The sequence below is a fragment of the Sus scrofa genome, chromosome 14 (assembly GCF_054392235.1).
Source record: "Sus scrofa isolate SSC_HxYL_T2T_F1_AM1 chromosome 14, Sscrofa_HxYL_maternal_Yorkshire_Landrace_v2.0, whole genome shotgun sequence".
Lineage (NCBI taxonomy): Eukaryota > Metazoa > Chordata > Mammalia > Artiodactyla > Suidae > Sus > Sus scrofa.
Genome location: NC_139396.1, coordinates 30,447,376 through 30,467,830, shown reverse-complemented (window position 1 = coordinate 30,467,830; position 20,455 = coordinate 30,447,376). Strand labels below are relative to the sequence as shown.

General features: G+C 45.9%; 1 protein-coding gene across 2 annotated transcripts in view; it reads right to left on the bottom strand.

Moving 5' to 3' along the window:
* The window catches only part of DOCK5 (dedicator of cytokinesis 5), a 238,966-nt gene that overhangs the window by 162,002 nt on the left and 56,509 nt on the right, over nucleotides 1-20,455 (bottom strand). For both annotated transcript variants that reach the window (XM_084997723.1, XM_084997722.1), the window contains exon 2: nucleotides 13,470-13,553. In XM_084997723.1, coding sequence (XP_084853849.1) covers nucleotides 13,470-13,553 — 84 coding nt within the window. The remainder of the gene's footprint in view (nucleotides 1-13,469; nucleotides 13,554-20,455) is intronic.

The window sequence follows — 20,455 nt, the reverse complement described above, 5'->3', positions numbered from 1 at the left end:
AGGGGCGGTGGGGGGTGGCAATGGCATGCTTGCTCAAGGCACCGCCTCTCAGGGCAGGGGAGCCTGGCCACAGGGTCCTATCCCTATAAAGCCCGCAAGCACAAGCAGGGCAAGTCAGCAGGAGAGAAAGAGACGTGGTTCCCATCTTTTCTCGCCTGAATGAACAAGACCACCTGTCTGTGCGGTACCTGGCACCCAGCAGACACTCAATAAACTTCTGATGAATATATCAATGCAAAAGAGAAGGTCTCTTGGAGCGAGCAGCCGAGGACAGAATAGATGGATGGAAGGTGTACTTGAATCGGCTCCTCTGACTCAAGACTGACCACAAGGTCTGAGTGAGACCCCTTTCTCCTCTCCCCGGGGTCTCGGGCCGGTGAGCAGGGCGGGGCACGAGCACCTGCCCAGGTGGCCAGAATGTCCAGAAAAGAAGAGGCACTGCTCCTTATAAGGAAGACTCACTGAAATCAAAAGGCGTGGGTCTCCATTCTGGTTCTGTGCTCACCAGCTGGGCAGGACTCCATTTCTTCAAGTATTAATTTAAAGTCATTAAGGCTTTGATCTCTTAAACATCCTTCCATTAAAACATGCCTTCGGCCTCCCCCATTTCATTACTTGTAAAAATCTAACTCCATAGCTAACATGCTGAGGTTTGCTCTGCCCACTTCAATAGAGGGTGATGGCACCGTTTCTCCTTTCAACCAGCACACACCCCATCAGGAACCTGGTCCAGGCAGTGCACCAGCAGGATGAGCAGATCCAAGTCACAGCCAACAGAATGGAGAGGTGACACATCCCAGTGTCCACCAAAAAATTAGGAAATCTCTCTGTGACCTCACCGACAGTCTGAAGTTCAGTGAGAGGGAGGAAATGAAATTTCCTCCCCTCTAATCCATATCCTTTCTCTGGCTTGCCAACTCCCTTTCTTATTTTCTAGATGTGGCTTTTTCTTTCTTGTTTTTAAAGTAATCCTGCCAGCTGTTCGTCCAAATTTCCCTCTCCTGTGATCCATTTCTGTAACTTATCCAACTCCTTCAGGCAAGCTCAAAAGCGTGGATGCAGCACGTAGTTTTAAGAGTTGACCCAATGAATTTGCTGTAACTCTTTCTGATGCTGGTTTTTGTTTTGTTTTGCTTTGTCCTTTTGCCTTTTCTAGGGCCGCTCCCACAGCATATGGAGGTTCCCAGGCTAAGGGTCGAATCGGAGCTGCAGCTGCTGGCCTACACCACAACTCACGGCAATGCCGGATCCTTAACCCACTGAGCAAGGCCAGGGATCGAACCAGAAACCTCATGGTTCCTAGTCGGATTCGCTAACCACTGAGCCACAGTGGGAACTCCTCTGATGCTGGTTTTTATCATCAGCACCAATTTGCAAGATGGCTGAGAAAGGGGTGCAGGTTTGTGAGTGAGGAAGTACATCGGGAAGCAAGATGTATCTAAGGACGCCCGCTTTTATAAGAAACTCAGCTAGGCTGTGGGGGGTCTTGCTCAAGCAGTCTGGGACTACCCCAGCTCTTGGTCTGGAAGAATTGTTTACTCAAACTGCTAGGGGAATGGACATACACAGGGGAGGGGGGAAGAGACAAACTTGCAAGTCTAGTTTACCAGGATCTCTGGAATTCCCCTGTCAGCTGCGTTTTTCATGAAACCACCTAAAGCTTCCCGAGAAGGACACTCAGATGAGAGAGGTGAGAGATGAAAGCTGCCTTAATTTCAGAAGGGGGAATGGAGGGTTCGGGAAGACAGTTAACTCATCCTGTGCAGAGGTGCTGGAAGTACATGTGCCTGAGCTCAGGGGACAAGTCAGGTGACATGAGGCAAGCCCTCCAATGTGACCCTCTGCTGTACCTAACACCCCTTTCAGCCTGGATACCGAGAAACCTGCTCGGAGTTCGTCAGTGGAATACCTCCTAAAAAAGAAAAAGCAAAGCTACAATGTTGCGCTCCAAAGAGGAATCACCGGGCCCCACTTTGTGGACCCAAATAGCCAGAGGTGACGAGACACTGTCAGGAGGGTGGCAGTGACAGAGGCAGAGGTGGAACCTAACAGGGATGATGGCACTAAGAGTCCTGGTGGCCAAACATCAGAAAGCAAGAGCAAGAAGGAGTTAACGAATCTGACTAGGAACCATGAGGTTGTGGGTTCGGTCCCTGGCCTTGCTCAGTGGGTTAAGGATCCGGCGTTGCTGTGAGCTGTGGTGTAGGTTGCAAACGTGGCTAGGATCCTGCATTGCTGTGGCTCTGGTGTAGCCTGGCGGCTACAGCTCTGATTAGACCCCTAGCCTGGGAACCTCCATATGCCGCAGTTGTAGCCCTAAACAGAAAAAAAAAAAAAAAAAAAAAAAAAAAAAGAATATGAACCACGTGGGACCTTTCCAGAGTGTCAGAGTGCTAGAGCGCTGGGTCCAATACGTATGCCCTCTATACCAACTCAGGTGGGAGGGCACAGCCAGGGATGTGAGTCATTCATCCACAGACACTCAGGGAGAGAGGGACCACCACAGGCTGGGGGAGTCAGAGAACCCTCCACTCCACTCATTTTTTTTTGCTTCCTAGGACCACACTTGTGACATATGGAAATTCCCAGGCTAGGGGCTGAATCGGAGCTACAGTTGCTGGCCTTCACCACAGCCACAGCAATGCAGGATCCTTAACCCAATGAATAAGGGCAGGGATCAAACCCACATCCTTATGGATACTAGTCAGGTTCTTAACCTGCTGCACCACAATAGGAACTCTGAGAACTATAAAAACATTAATAAAGGAAAGTGAAGATCATGAAAAGAAATGGAAAGATATCCCATCCTCTTGGACCAGAAGACTGAACATTGTTAAAATGGCCATACTACCCAAAGCAACCTACAGACTTAATGCAATTCCTATAAAATGACCCATGACAGTTTTCACAGAACCAAAACAAATACTCCTAAAATTTATATGGAACTATAAAAGACCCAGAAAAGGCCATCCTAAGGAAAGAGAACAAAGCAGGAGGCCCAACTCTCTCAGACTTCACACAAGCATCAGTAACTCTGATCTCTCACGACTGTAACAACTGAGACGCAGCATCTGAAAGCCCTTAGCTCCATGCCTGGCATGGAGAGGAATGGAAAACGCCAAAGGTGGAAATGCAGGGACCCAAGGACATAATCCAGGGACCAGCTCCTAGTCTTAGGGCTGTCATCAGCTTCTATGCTGAGGACAAAAGGAGGCTCTACTTGGAGTTCTCTTTCATTTGTTTTCTGAGGCCTATGTCTGTGCTCCCTGGAAGGAGGAGCGGAACCTCTCTAAGTTATTAAATTCCTGACAATGAACAAAGCAGAAACATATACAAGCAGCTAGACTCATGCTGGGGAAGCTTCGTCCCAGAGCCTTTGGGGCTGATAAGAAGATATATTTTTATTTTCCAACAGGATAAGCTTCCTCCCCCCAAAAAATGATAAGACAACAGGACTTTAAGGGAAAGAGAACAAGAAAGAGCAGAGGAAACAACCTGAGCAATAGAAAAAAACCATATGAGAGTGGACAGAATAACCAAGAGACATAGTACTGAATACCCCAGGGCCTGAGCAGAGATGGAGTACAGCCCCCAAAGAACTCAAAGGTCACCCGAATAGCTGGCTCTCAGGCCTGCTTAAACCCTCAGTGGGCAATGAATCTGACAGTAAGACTGATTAAAGAAGAAAAAGTCCCAGACCCACATCCTTTAATTCCAGCTAGAATACAGAGTCTTATTTCTGCAGGGTGAAAACTACACAGGTATTCAAGGTGTGGGATTTAGTGTAACTGTTCCTGCCACTTAGAAGATGGACTAGGAGTTCCCGTGGTGGCTCAGTGGTAATGAGCCCGACTAGTATCCATGAGGACTCAGGTTCGATCTCAGGCCTCACTCAGCAGGTTAAGGATCCAGTGTTGCCATGAGCTGTGGTGTAGGTCCCAGATGTGACTAGGATCCCTCATGGCTGTGGTTGTGGTGGAGGCTGGCAGCTGTAGCTTTGATTCAATCCCTAGCCTGGGAATTTCCACATGCTGCAGGTGCAGCCCTAAAAAGACCAAAAAAAAAAAAAAAAAAAAAAAAAAAAAAAAAAAAAAAGAAGAAGGACTAAATTGCTAGGTACAGTAATTTAAAATCTTCTATTTCTATTGTCAAAGTTCAATGCACCCACATTTAATATTCTTGTCTGATTGGCAACCATTCGAGACACATGGAATATAAGGGTCAAATAATCTTTAACAAGAATCTTTCCTGGCTTGCCTTGTTCATCCCTATTTGTAGCCTGAATTACACATGGAGACAAGGCAAGAAAAAAAAAATGAAGTTCTCATGTGCTTGTAAGACTCCTCTGCGGCACCTAAGTTTTACAGGTAGCGTGTTTTCTGCTCCTACGACACTCTGTTGAATGATTTACCTCTGTAGGTTGAATAAATGGGCCACTCTAGCAGACAGTATTTATAATGCCAGGCCCAAGCTTCCTTACATGCTTTTAAAGATCATAAATTACTCATCTTACCATGAGCAAACAGAGGCATATATTCAACCATCTCTTTCCAGGTATAAGCCCAAAGAGAAGTATCTCATTCCTATTGGCTCTCAATCAATTTTGAACTTTCCTCTAGGCCTCTTTCTTTACACTAATCCCTGAGTCTTACCCAGCCCCACGATGGTGTCACATGCTATGTTTTGCGATGAGGGGGAGACACCAAAGGCATTTTTGATAAAAGTTACACACCACATGATGCGACTGGCCAACACTCAGAGGTGGGAAGACAGTCGTGAGTGGGCAGGTGCGTGCGTGGGATGGAAGGAGTCTGCTCCCTACATTGCCGCCTTCTTGAGCCTCGATCCTACCAAGATCCCTTGGAGACCAAGACCCGTCCACAAGAACATTCCTCCAGAGCATCCCTAAGACATCTTTGCTCTCAGGCTGAGCCTGCCTCCCTCAGCACACGGGTAGCTGCCCAGATGGGCCAACGCCCAAGTGCCAGTTCATGACAAAGTTACTGAAGGAAGGCTCCATTCAGAAAAGGGTTCTGACCCTGATCCTAGAAGGTCTTACACTCACCTATAGGCAAATAACACACATTTTATGATATTATTTCATTTTTTTTCTTTTTACAGCCACACCTATGGTACATGGAAGTTCCCAGGACAGGGGTCTAATCAGAGCTGCAGTTACCAGCCTATGTCACAGCCACGGCAACACAGGATCTGAGCCATACCTGCCACCTACACCAACACCAGAGCCTTAACCCACTGAGCAAGGCCAGGGATCAGACGTGTATCCTCACAGACACAACGTCGAGTTTTTAAGTTCCTGCGCCACAATGCAACTCCAAATAACACAAATTTTAAAGATGGAATTTTAAAGGCACATGTGTATGTTTCTCAAAAGGAAAACCAGAGGGAGGTATGCTCTTTTTGATAAGTTTAAACCCAAGGTGAGACTTTTCACCGGCTCTACTTTTTAATTAGTTTTTCTTGTAAACACACTCCTGCTGCCACACACACTAATGAAAAACACATCTCAGGAACATGGGTCTCCAGGAGCAGCAGCTGACCAGCTGTCCCGAAGGTGAAGGTCAAGCAGATGTGGGAAGTGACCTGCACACTCACCAAAATGCCACAGACCCCAATCTGCTGTCAAGGCTAGAGCCAAAACGTTCGCACGCAATCCTTGTCATAAAATCCAGGCTATCGGGCTCACTGCCATTTACCTTTGAGAAAAGCAGTTGTTTTTCCAACCAAAACATGGTTCAGACTATGGATTCTGAATGACAATCAGCTTTCAATTATCTTGATTAATGGGGTCACAAAAGTAAACAGAAGGTACAAGTACATCAGATGCCTTATTTCAGCTTACAGCCGGTAAACCTTTATACAGGCTGTTAAGAACCGATTTTTTAAAAATCAGTTTTGATTTTTGTCTCTCACTTGTCTTAATGTCACTGGCATGGCTGACCACACAGAGAAGGAAGTGAACAGAAAAGAGGAACAGGAGTTCCCATCATGGCGCAGCGGTTAATGAATCCGACTAGGAACCATGAGGTTGTGGGTTCGATCCCTGCCCTTGCTCAGTGGGTTAAGGGTCCGGCGTTGCCGTGAGCTGTGGTGTAGGTTGCAGACGCGGCTCGGATCCCGCGTTGCTGTGGCTCTGGCGTAGGCTGGTGGCTACGGCTCTGATTCGACCCCTAGCCTGGGAACCTCCGTATGCTGCGGGAGCGGCCCAAGAAATGGCAAAAAGACGAAAAAGAAAAGAAAAGAGGAACAATATAGGGACCATAAGGCTACCAGGTTGACTCACTGTTGCACAGGACAGTAGGAGGGGACAATCCAAGTTCCGACTCAGACGTCCTGAAAGGGTTTGATAGACCTTCCAGTAATCTATGATCCAGTGGAGGGTTCTATTTTTTTTTAATTTTTTTATTAAGGTGTAGTGGTGTACAATGTTGCATCAGTTTCTGCTGTACAGCAAAGTGACTATCATACATATACATTCTTTTTCTCATATTACCTTCCATCATATTCTATCACAGGAGATTGGATTCAGTCCCCTGTGCTACACAGCAGGACCTTGTTTATCCATTCTATATGTAATAGTCTGTATCTACTACCCCCAAACTCCCAGTCCATCTCACTCCCTCCCCCTCCCCCTTGGCAACCACAAGTCTGTTCTTCACGTCTATTTGAGACTATTTCTGTTCTAGAGATAGGTTCACTTGTGCCATACTTTAGATTCCACATATAAGTGATATCATATGGTATATGTCTTTCAATCAAGGGCTCTTAATACCACATCTCCGAAAGATGCTTATTGAAAAAAAGCATCACCTTCTTGGAAGAAAAAAAAAAAATCTTCAAATGCACTCTCTTCTTTTTTTATGTGAGAAAGTTTTTTTCAGCTATGGAGCTAACACTCAGTCAGATAACTTTACCTATCCATCATAATACTGCCCTCTACCCTCTATGCTTACTCAAAAAAGCCTGCTTTATAAAGATGAGACTCAACACTGGGAACTATACCTAGTCATTTAAGATGGAGCATGATAATGTGAGAAAACAAATGTATACATGTATGTGTGACTGGTTGCCTTGCGGTACAGTAGAAAATTGACAAAACACTATAAACCAGCTGTAATGGAATAAATAAAAATCATTTTTTTTTAAATATGAGACTCAAAACCATGTACAGCCCAAGTCGTAATCTATTTTTATTCCTGTGCATATCATAAGGGAGTGGATTACTTGATTAAAGTGCATTTCCAAACTGGTCTCCTCCTACACAGAAGGAATAACATGGGTATACCGGGGACCTTCTATAAATACACAGATTGCTTCTTTTTATTTCAGCTTTTCAGGACTGCCCACTTCCTCTGGTTCCAATCCATTCGTCTGCACTCTCCTCTGGGTCTTTACAAATTACAGAGAAATAATAGAAAACTTTTCACTGTGTCTGCCGCTGTAGAGCTTGGAATGCCTTTGAGACATTATCTCATTTTGTTATTTCCAACAGGGGCTAAGTGTGTTATGCTTACCCCCAGAACTCACTTGTTAGCATCGGCCACCCTCTCTTGAGCTTGTGAGTGGTTACTGGAGCTGAAAACAAGTTAACCAGTGGATAGGAAGCAAATGCAGGAAACCAGTACCCAACAGCGGAACAAGAGACCCTGAGCATGAAACCACTTGCGAGTCTGTCTGGTTCATCACAGGTGAGGAGAACTTCATGGCACCAGAGATGCTAAAAGCTTACCTTTGAAGTCACTTTGATTTAATCACTTTCAGTGCAAAGAATGATGTGGTTTTAGATGAAATAACCAAGACACAGAGAGAGTTCAGATGCCTTGCCCAGGGACTGAAAATCTAGATGAGACAGGGACAAAACCATCCCATCTCAAGTGGGGCTTCTCCTTTCCCTCTTTATCACCCTCACCTCCCTGTGGTCCATGTAACACCATCTTTTTCTCCGCACAGCACTTACATGCATCAGAATGCTTTTTTGTTTGCTTGTTTCATCTGTCCCTTGAATGAAAACTCTTTGAGAGCAGGAACCTTGCCATTTTGTCACTCAGCTGCTCCCAGTGCCTAGAACCTCTCTTGTGCAAAATAAATGTACTTAAGAGCATAATACTTGCTCAGAGAGTCCAGCTGAATGACTACATAACCACAACTGGAACCTCCCCCTTAGCATCAGTGCTTTTTCAGTCATGCCCATGTTTCTGGGGTGGTAAAGAACACTCAGCTGGAGAACAGCTGTCTCACTGCCAAATCTTTTGTCTGGTTAAAGAAGCAAAGACATGACAGTGATCACAGGTGGGCCAGTGCCAAAGAGGCAAGGATGCTCATTTTGGTCCTTGAGGATTTCTGTTCCCTGAAAAAGTTTCCAAAGGCAAAATTCTTGAAGGGGGTCTATAAAAGATGAGCAGAATATAGATTCTCAGTCAATTCCACTCCCTTCCCTTATTTTTAGTACTTAATGATATTTAGTTCCTTACAGAAAGGAACTCTGATAAGAAATGAGGGATGGAAATTCTCTCGTGGACCGTGGTAGCCTGTTTGGAAGCCAAAGCCCAAGCAATCAGTCTGGCAGTTCCCCAAAGGCTAAACACAAAGAGACCATATGATCCAACAATTCCACTCCAAGAGATACACCCAAGAGAAGTAGAAACACATATAGACACAAAAACGTGGACACAGAAGTTCATGGTGGCAGCATTATTCTTAATAGCTGAGAAGTATAAACCACCCAAATATCCATCAACTGATGAGTGGATAAATAAAATGTGCTATATGCCTACACTGAATATTATTTAGCGATAAAAAGATATGACAAACTGATACATGCTATCACATGGGTAAGCCCCCAAAAGATTAAGTAAAGAAGCCAGTCACAAAGGACCACATTTTGTATGATTATACTTATGTGAAATGTCTAGAATAGGCAAACCTGTAGGGATAGAAATTAGGCTGGTGGTGGCCTGGAACAGGATGGGGAGTGGGGAGCTCATAACCACTGATGAGTAGAGGGTTTCTTTGGGGGATCATGAAAATGTTCTGAAAGTAGACAGTGATGGTGGTTGCCCAGCTCTGTGAAGAGCATACTTTGTAAATAACCAGGGAATTTTATACTTTACATGGGTCAACTGTATAGTATTTGAAATCTATCTCAATAAAGCTGTTACTTCTAAAAAGAGGCTCATGGGATAACCAAATTTTTCTGCAGTGTGCATGGGGAAGGGAAAGGCTGGTGTCTCCTGGAAGGAGAAAAGCAGCTGTGCCTGGTACTATCTGGGGCTTTAGGTGGTTGACCCCCACACTAGCTTACTCTCCACACTAGCTTGCCTTGCTGCTATAGCCCTGCTTGGGTCTCCTCTTTATCTTCACTCATTGCACAGACTTGCTGAGCCCCTGGTCCAGCCTGGGAGCTATGCTAGGCATGGGCCCTGCAGGGCAAAGAGGAGCAGGTGAGGTGAAGCTCCTTGCCTTCAAGAAGCTACCACCTCCATAATCCTTCATGCAACCACCGGGCAGGAAAAAGCAAGAGGAAAGCCCTAAGTTGTAGTCTCTCGGGTTTGTGGGCAAGTCTAGATTCCAGAAAGGTGGACTTGTCCATACCACAAAAGCCCACAGAGGTCTGGTCTGCAAATATCTCAAAGGAAGGATGAGGCAGGGTATTGTAGGGGCAGGGGTGGGGTGGGGTGGTTGCTGGAGTCAGTGCCCATAGGAAGCTGAAAGACACAACTGCCCAGAGGCATGAAACGCTGCCAGCACCGCCCTTAAATTCCATCAGGCAGTCCTGTGGGTGTTTTCATTTTGTTTATTTATTGATGTATTTATTTTTAAAGGATAGAGGAGACTGGGGTGGGGGGACCTAGAACACAAGCTCTTATTCAGCATTCCTATCACATTTAATGTTTGCAAAGCACTCCAGCCCTCCCTTCATTCTGAGCTGTCTGGAATTTGAGGACCCAACCTCAAAGTACTTAGCAGATAGAAACTATCAATGCATCTGGCAAGGCACTCGCTATTAAAAAAAAAAAATTTAATTAATCCCATAAAATAAACACTATTTTAAAACTTAAGCTGGTATAAAAATCTCTATAAAGCTGACATGCCACTCACATAGTTAATGAGCTGAATAAGCCCATATTCTAAATCTCCCCGTTCACACCTTGACACATGTCCTCTTTTGCAGAACAGGCACTAACATCCTTTTCTGAGGTGGAAGAATTCTATGGCTGGCACTCCAAGTATGTCATGGAAACAATTAAGAAGACAATCAGCCTCTTGCCATCAGACCTACAGCACCTGGATCATCACAGTCCAGACGCAGCAGTGATAAAGGAACGGTTCTTGCTAGGACCATCTAACAACTGGGTCAGCGTACCGCTGCGTGTGCTACAAAACATTAGGTGCATGGCCGCAAGCTCTGAATCAGTATAGGAAATGGATGTGTTTGTGTGTTTATATTTACATTCAGCCAAGCTCAGTGACCCCCTTAGCTTGGTCCGTAACAATGCACTTTTAGGAATACTCATTGGTCAACTGAGAGCTTGCTCAGTACAGGATAAATAATAGGTACACTAAATATTACCACTAATATGAATCCTATGAAGACAAAGTACCTCAACTATTTCAAGAAACATATTGGGATCACAAAAAAATGAAAAAGGAATTTTGAAAATGTATGTAAAAGGTATCAACTACTTGATTTCCAATCAACTCTCTGCTCTCCCTCTCACACTCTGCAGGTAAATTGGAAAAGCATGGCCATACAACACACGTGCGCACGCAAACACACACACACACACACACACACACACACACACACACACACACACACACACACACACACACACACACACACACTCTCCGAGCTAACATGGGAAGTGAAGAACTATCAGGTCTAGATCTGAAAAAGACCAAACTCAGAAAGATAAGTCCAGCATTGGGGCCTGCTTTCCTCCTGGGGCATCTACTGAATTAAGATTCCCAAGTGGCTGAGCAGCATTTCTGATGCCTTGAGGAGCCAGGAGGACAAAAACTGGAGCCCTGGCACTGCCAGTGAATTGGCTGTGATTTCAGCCAAAAGAGACTAGGGAAAAAAGCATTACTGCAGACGAAGACAATGACAAAAAGTTCTACAAACAGGAATTAAAAGCTGGAATTGTCTAATGTAACAATTTTAAACTGTATGCACCTAAAAACAGGTCGAAGAATACAGAAAGCAAAAAAACTGACACTACTGTAAACTGACACAAACTGCAATCATGGTGGACAGTTCTCTCAGTAACAGAAAAAAGGTTAGCATATAGCAAATTTGAAAAAAAAATGACAAAAATCAGAATCTAATTGTCAACAATAAAACTTTGCACCTAATAAGGGTAAACTATACATTCTTTTCAAGCCCTTGGAAACTAAACATGTGCCTTTTACCTGTGCAGTGGAAAAACGTGTGTCCATAAAGAAGATAGAGTGAATTAATCTGGCACTGATGAAACAGTATGATCTAGTAAGGCTTGAAGAGACTATGGCTTCAATAAGCAAAGAAGCTCAAAAAGGTAAGGAGATTGTCTCTAGTGTCTTGGTGACTTAGGGACACCATGGAATCAATGTTTGGCTGGACCTGACAGGAGGATAAAAACGAGAGAAAGAACAGACTGGGGAGAAACCATGCAGCCCTCCCTCTCTTCCCCCTGCCCCTAGAAGCTGCATGACTGCACTTTGAAGTATGTTGAAAGAGAGAAAGAGAAAGCAAACTGCCAGCCCTCTGCCTAGAACAAAAGGGAGTCAGCAGTACAGCAGAGCCTCCTGGGCAATTGGCAGATGAACTGCTAAACTTTTGAGTTACTAAACCTTTCTATGCCTCAGTTCCCCCTTCTGTTAAACAGAGATCGCGGTAGCACTAAAGAGAATAAATTAGTATTTTCAAAGTGCCCAGAACACTGCCTAGCACAGAGCGAGTGCTACAAAAGTGTTTGCTGTTATTATTATTTTCCTTTTTATAGCTGTACCTGCAGCATATAGACATTCTCAGGCTAGGAGCCGAATCAGACCCCTATGCAGGCCTACACCACAGCCACGGCAACACCAAATCCGAAATTCATCGCAACCTACACCACAGCTTGCAGCAACGCAGGATGCTTGACCCACTGAGTGAGGCCAGGGACTGAACCCACATCCTCACAGACACTGTGTCCAGTTCTTTACCCACTGAGCTACAACAGGAACTCCATGCTGTTGTTATTATCAGACAAAGACATAGCAAGTTAGATTAATTAAGGGGGCAATGTGAGCTGGCTAACAGCAAAGCTTGTAAGTACAAATGCTGCTTACTGGATCTACAGAAAAGGAACTGCTGTGAAAAGCCTCCTTTCTAGCGTGTGTCATGCTCATCTCAGAGTGGGGGGCTGGTGTCGTTTCTGGGAGCCATTCTAAGTCAAACCCTCCTCTCACTGGGCCTCTGTGATTCTGGCATCTACCTCACCTCCACCAAGCACAATCAGGGGAACTGTGCTCTTCCTACGGCCAGGCCCTACTTCCTTTCCTCCTGACCGCCCGTCTCCTCTCCCCCATCCTGTGTCTTCATGTCTTGTCCTCGGAAGCAGCACTGGATTCTTGCCATGCCATCACCACAGCCATTTACACTGGGGAGGAGGCGGGGAGACCCTGCAAATCCAGAGTTCCTGTCCTAACAAGCCTCAACCTCTGAGAAAAGTCTGGCCAGCTTCCCACCTCACTCTTGCTCCCATCTTCCAAAAGAATACATGGATGCTCAATGTTCTCTGCTTTGATCCTCAATGTCAGTGGCCTCGATACACATGTGTCACACTCTGGGCCTTTGGACTAGAAATGTGGGTACATGGAGGAGTTCCCCGAGGATTCAAAGAGTTTGAGTTGGGGTCGGGTGGCTGCAGATCTGACCTGCATTTTTCAGATGACATTTTTCAGAGTCCGGGGGACTGCCCTACAGCCCACTTACAGGGCAGCTGGAACCACCCCCCAAGCTCGACTGAGTTGCAGGAAATACACTAGGAGGCTTTCTGGACCTACAGCCGCCCTGACCTAATTCTCTGCAAGAATCTCAGCCACACCAGTAAGTCTCTCTCCTCTTTGCCCGCAGCCTGGCAACATTTAGTGCTGAGTAGAAAGAGCCACTTAATCTGCGGTGTTTCCTTCGAGCTCCTGCCAGCCCAGAGGCCCACAGGTCTCCCTTCTGCAGCCAGTTATTGGGGCTCCCCAGAGTCACACTCTTTGATTGTGGTGTCGGGGCATGTCTGCATTCATGCACTCAGCTGGCTTTTGGAAATGACCCTCAGTACAAAACTATACAGTCTAAGCGCTTCCTGGATTTTTACCAGCACCACTCCAGGAAGGAAAGCATGCTGATGCTTGCTCTAAGGGCCTTATTAATAAGTAGCCTCCACGGCTTTTGCCCGGCCCCCGGCTGACAGAAGGTCATCCAGACTTACCCTCATACATCTCCAGGATGTGAACCGTGTCTCCGATCTGCAGGGACAGCTCCACATCTTGAGAGGCGTTGTAGTTATAGATCGCTGGAATGAGAAATCAAAGAGGGAAAGGATAGCCATCAGTGGCAGTTAAAAGACAAGTCACCAAAGAGCACGTTCAGCAGTGAGGCAATCATTTCTTCAAGAGATAACCCTCTCTTCAGTCATTTCATGTGAATCGCCCACTGTAACGCAGAGAGCATCCTCCCAGACCCCCATTCCTGGTATTTTACAGTCATTCCTCGGAGTTTCTGTGGTGGCTCAGCGGTTAATGAATCTGACTAGCATCCATGAGGACGCAGGTTCGATCCCTGGCCTCGCTCAGTGGGTTAAGGATCCAGCGTTGCCGTGAGCTGTGTAGGTTGCAGACACGGCTCGGATCCCACGTTGCTGTAGTTGTGGTGTAGGCTGGCAGCTACAGCTCTGATTCAACCCCTAGCCTGGGAACCTCCATATGCCGTGGGTGCGGCCCTAAAAAGACAAAAACAAACAAACAAACAAACAAAAAAAACCAACCCAGTCATTCCTCCATTCAACAAATACTGGCTGGCTGCCCACTATGTATCATGTATTGTATTAAAGACCAGCAACAGAGTGTTGAGGCACACAGATGTGGTCCCTGTACCAAGGATTTTTCATAGTTTAGGACAGGAAGAGGGATACTAAATAAATAACTCCTTAGTTAAAATGGTGATAAGAGTTATGAAAGAAAAAAACCAGGCTCCAGTGAGAACATACTGTGGGGTTCTGTTGGTCAGTCCCCTTGCTCATCAGACCACAGGCAGCCTGCACCACCGAGCTTACGATCTCTAGGGCATAATGTGAGCATCTCTCAGCTTCCCTGACACAGTAATTGGCAGCCATGGGGCCACCTGTGAGTCCCATCCACCCCCACAGGATAAACTAACACAGGGTGCAGTACGGGGGTCCCCAATCTAGGCACACTGGGGAAATGGGCTGCCCAGTGCTGCCTCATCAGGGCAGCCTCCGTCACCACAGCCCTTAAGACTGGTAAGAACTGGGTCAGACTGTGCAAAGCAGTAAGCTAACTCTTAATAACTCCAAAGGAAGAGGGCAATCCAATTTTTAAGATGAGTAAGAGCTCTGAGGAGACATTTCACCAAGAATAACATATGATGACTAATCAGCAAAAGAATAGATTCCAACACCATTAGTCATCAGGGAAATGCAAATTAAAACCACACGGAGATACAACTTCACACTCAGTAGAATGGACATCTTTTTTTTTTTTTTTTTTTTGAGGGCCACACCCATGGCATATGTAAGTTCCCAGGCTAGGGGGTCAAATTGGAGCTTCAGCTGCAAGCCTAAGCCACAACCACAGCAAACACAGGATCTGAGCCACATCTGCAACCTACACCAGGGCTCAAGGCAACGCTGGATCCCCAACCCACCGAGTGGAGCGGGGGATTGAATCCGAGACCTCATGGGTACTAGTAAGGTTTGGTTACTGCTGAGACAGGACAGGAACTCCTGGCTAATGTTTTTAAAAAGCAAATCTGGCAAGAATGTGGAGAAACTAGAATCATACATTGCTAGTAGGAATGGACAATAATACAGCCTCTATGGAAAACAGTTTGACAGCTTCTTTTTTCTTTCTTCCTTTTTTTTTTTTTTTTAGGGCCATACCTGCAGCATATGGAAGTTCCCCGGCTAGGGGTCAAATCAGAGCTGCAGCAGGAGACGTACATCACAACTACCACAATGCCAGATCCGAGCCGCATCTGTGACCTATGCTGCAGCTTGCAACACCAGATCCTTAACCCACTGAGCGAGGCCAGGGATCAAACCCACATCCACACAGACAATATGTTGTGTTCTTAACCTGCTGAGCAACAACAGGAACTCTGTTTGGCAGTTTTTAAAAAGATCATGATAAATTTACATACAGCCCAGCAAGGTCATGCCCAGTCAAGTAGCCAAAATTTTGAAATGCAAACAGGTCTGCAGAAAAATTCTACTTGAATATTCATAGCTTCTATGGTGGGCAGAAAAAGAGCCCCCCCAAAGATACCCATGGCAAACATCTAGAACTTGTGAATGTTTCTTTATGTGGCAAAAAATGTAAGTTAAGGATATTGAGAGGAGGTTATTCTAAATATTTACGATGTGCCCTAAACATGATTCCACACATCTGGATAAGAGACAGAAGTTTTGAGAGATTTACAGAAGAGGAGGCAACATGAGGACAGAGGCAGAAGTTGACACAATATGACCTCAAGTCAAGGATTGCCCACAACCACGAGGAGCGAGAACAGGCAAGGAAAGGAACCGCCCCTGGAGGCTCTAGAAGGAGCCTCACCCGTCAACACCTTGATTTTAGACACCTCGTCTTCAGAACCATGAAAGAATAAAATTCTGTTGTTTTGAGCCACCAAGTTTGTGGTAATTTGTTATGACACCCCGAAGAAACCAACATAGCAGCACTCATCACAACAGCCACAAACTGGAAACAAGCCATCAACCGAAGAATGAATGGAGAAGTAAATACGGTCTGTTCCTACAGTGGAATATTACTCAGCAATAAAAAAGGAATGAAATACAAACACATGCTACAATGTGGATGAACTTCAAAGACGTTATGTGAAATGGAATCATATGCATAAAACATATGTTCAGCTTCTGGTTACTGGTAATGTCCAGAAGAGGCAAGTCTATCAGAGATGTACGTACAACGTACAGCAAATGATTGGTTCCCGGGGTCGGGGGTGGAAATGGTAACTGAGCACAACAGGCACTAGGGAGCTTTACAGAGAGCTGGATACATCCTAAAATCGGATTTGATAGTGGTCCCATAACTTTGCACGTTTACTAAAAAACCATTGACCTATATGCTTAAAATGGGTGGATTTTCTGTATGTAAATTAGACTTCAAGGAAGCTGGTGGGGAGGGGATTGTTTTTAAGTAGAGACTTATTTCTTGCCCTCCCTCATGATGACTGATCTGCAATCCTTCCGTTCTAGCCCTTTACCTGATGATCCAAAGAACCCACAATGCTCCCGATCTCCACAGCTCTGATCAACTCAGAAGGCTGGTCACTCAGTTCATCAATCCATCTGCCAGACCCCACAAGGGTCATGAAAGAACAGTATCCCGGCCTTTGCCAATCGTGGGAAGCTACTGCTCTTTCCTGAGCCTGCAAGGCGCCTAAATCGTCAGCATGACTGTAGGCTGTGCCTTACATCACAGTTAATCTCTGCACGGAAGGAAGGAAGGAGCATGTGTCGCTCCACACCTGTCTCAGGTGGCCTCCCTTTTTGAAGAGAATCACCCAAATATGTATTCTGTCTTGGCACAGAAGCCTGGCCAGATTAAGTTGCACCTAATTTACTCCCAAGCTTGTGGACCGCATTCTGAATTCAGACCATGGGCTGGCGAATGAAGTGGGTTCAGAGAAAACTGCACAGAATTCAGTAGGAATGAGCTCCTGGTTCCCAGACTTCTTTGTGGGCCATGAAGCCTCAGCTCCAATTCCACTGAAGTTCACATCCTTCGTCCCACAGCTAGTTGATGCCAGTGTTTTCCCCACAAAGCACACTGCAGGTTTTCTGTAAAAAATAGACGTCTCACACCCCTGATTTCTGCCCCGCCCCATTGCCTCCCTCCCTTCCACTGAACTGGATCCTTCCCCCGGCCCCACCAGCCCCACCAGCCCAGCTTGGCAGATGGAAGCAGGAAGTAGTGAGTGTGCCGTGTCACAGTGTGTTGTGTAACAACCAAGCTTCACCTCTTCCTTGTTCTGAGTCACCAGGAAAGTAAACAGAAGCTCTCAAAGACAGCACCTGGTCCTGGTGCCTCCAAGCACAACCTCCAAGGACTGCTGTATACACACACACACACACACACACACACACACACACACACACACACACACACGCACACACACTCACAACAAAGACTGTTTCCTTAAATCCTAGATTCCTAAACCTAACAATCGAAGCACTCCCTACATTATCCACCTGTGCCTCCATCATCTGCCAAATGCCACACTCTGTCCCAGGCAAGACTCATATTCCTCCCTAGATTCTGCACACAATTCATGGTTTACCTCTGCTTATCTTTTTCTCCCTCCCACTGCAAGGCTCACACTCACAATGCAATTCAAATGACTATCAACTCCCCCTCCCCCTAGGATCTCCTTTTTCTCTGCCATCCCCAAACTTCTCTTTGCACCACAGTTTGGGTCTTTCATCCCAGATAACCCTGTGTTAATGTTTGCCACCCATCAGAAGGGAAACCCCTCAGTTTCCCTTCTGTGGGGACCTGGTCACACATCACTTGGTGTCTTTCACCTTCTGAGGCCCTGGGGGAGGCCCCAAGAAGGGGCTTCTGGCACCAGAGTGACTTTTATAAAACCTGCCACTCAGCTCATTGATTCACCACTTCTACCCCAAACTCCCATGTCCATCTGCTTCCCTCCAATGCAGCCGCTGTGGATTCCCACCACTCAAGAAAAGGATACTGGAATTCCCGCTGTGCCCCGACTAGTATCCATGAGGACACAGGTTTAACCCCTGGCCTTGCTCAGTGGGTCAGAGATCCAACATTGCTGTGAGCTGTGGTGCAGGTCACAGATGTGGCTCAGATCTGGCGTGGCTGTGGCTGTGGTGTAGGCCAGCAACTGCAGCTTGGATTCGACCCCTAACCTGGGAACTTCCATATGCCACACGTGCGACCCTGAAAAGCAAACAAACAAACAAAAGTAAAAATTAATTCATTCATTTAGAAATTTTAAAAAGTTTTAAAAGGAAAAAAAAAAGAAAATGGTATCATGTCACTCTTTCAGCCTCTTCTTGCTTATTATGCACGAGAATCTGCCTTTCCAGCCCAAGCCTTCAAAGAGAGTTCCAAGGGAAACATATCCCTCAGCAACGCCTTTCACTGGAGTGCAAGTCACCCACTGGGGCCATGTGTACTATCTCTTTCATGCCTCTGGGCAGAAGTTGCAAGAAGATTTCTTTTTTTTTTTTTGTCTTTTTGCTATTTCTTGGGCCGCTCCCACGGCATATGGAGGTTCCCAGGCTAGGGGTCGAATCGGAGCTGTAGCCGCCAGCCTACGCCAGAGCCACAGCAACGCGGGATCCGAGCCGCGTCTGCAACCTATACCACAGCTCACGGCAACGCCGGATCGTTAACCCACTGAGCAAGGCCAGGGACCGAACCCGCAACCTCATGGTTCCTAGTCGGATTCGTTAACCACTGCGCCACGACGGGAACTCCGCAAGAAGATTTCGAATCACTTACAACATCTTCTACTCATGCCACCCTCACACTTGAGAACCATGCCTTCCCGCCCCCCTGCTGAAAACACTTCATCTCCACTGTGGTTTATGGTTTCATTTCCATATGAAATACAGTAACTGTATCAAGTGAGTACCGATAACCACATTATTTAATGAGGAAAGTCAGACTCAGAAGGGTAAGCACCTTGCCCGGCAGAACCCAGCTTTACGAGCAGCAAAGCTGTTGCTAATGTGGTCCTGGGGGGACACACTCATCCCATTTGACCAGGCTGGTCCACGATGGCCAAGGTACACCCTGGGATAGCCTAGAAGCAAGTGATGGGCCTGAGAGAGTCTCAGTATGTTGTCTGCCCTAGAATGCTCTCCTTACAACCCCCTGAAGAAAAACTAAAACATGACATTTTCTATGAAGCATCTGGTAACATCTACAAGGGAAAAAGCTCCAGCAAACACAGAATGGGGTCCCATTTTGTGCTGTTTGCTATTCGAAATATGAACAAGAGAATCAAAGTCAACTTTTTCGTTATGATCTTTATCTGCCTACTTTCAGCCATTAGAACTATGAAAACTAAACATCCCCCAAAAGCTGTATCATACAAAACGGTGACTGATGATCATTCTGTCTGCTCCTCTGGTGCTATTTCTTTTTATTTTGGCTACACCTGTGGTATATGCAAGTGCCCCAGGCCAGGGATCAAACCCCAGCCACGGTAGTGACAACACTGAATCCTTAACCACTAGGCCACCAGGGAACTCCTGGTGCTATTTCAAGAAAAGGCATACAACTGACGCACTCAGTAGATGTTTTCTCCATGGAATGTGAATAGCTGTAACAGAGAAAGACAGAGAAAGGAGAAATAAAGGAAAGCCTTTGGGTTAAACAAAACAAACTCAATTCTACCACTTCCAGGTGTATGACCTTGGGGAGGTAGTCTGGGCCTCAGTTTCCCATCTGTAAACGAGGCATTGGACCAACTGATTCTAAGGGGCCCTGTGGCTCCAACAGCCTCTGATTCATCAAATGATGATAAAAGGCAAGAAAACAAGCTGTGCTGTTATGAACCAGCAGGCACCACAGCAATCTCTTGTTTTGTCTGAGGAAGAGCAGGGAGTCACTGTGTATGAACTGCCTTGCTGGCCGCTATGAGCAAGGCTGGGGATGACAAGCTGCTGGAACTCTGCCCCAAGCAGCTTACTGTTTATATCCTGAAAGCGTAATTTTGCCGAGCCAACTAGACAAGACAGTATGTCTACAAATGCAAAATAGTTTGCATCTTACCAAATCTTTGTTTTGGCCCGGCCTTTTCTTTTAAACCAGACTTATATGAGAGAGGAGTAAAGAGAAGGAATTCGAAGTCTTAATTAAGATCATGCAACAAGAAACCAACAGGACAGACAGGCCCCACGTGAGGATCCGTTTTGATGAGGAAAAGTGGATGGGTTACTAGTACTTAATCTTTCTAATAAATCAGGCTCTTTCGGGAATCCTCAAATTACAAACTAAAACATGACATTTTCTATGAAGCATCTGGAAGCATCTACAAGGGAAAAACCTCCAGCAAACACAGAACAGGGTCCCATTCTGTGCTGTCTGCTATTCGGAATATTAACAAGAGGATCAAAGTCAACTTTTTCATTATGAGCTTTATCAGCCTACTTTCAGCCATTAGAACTATGAAAAC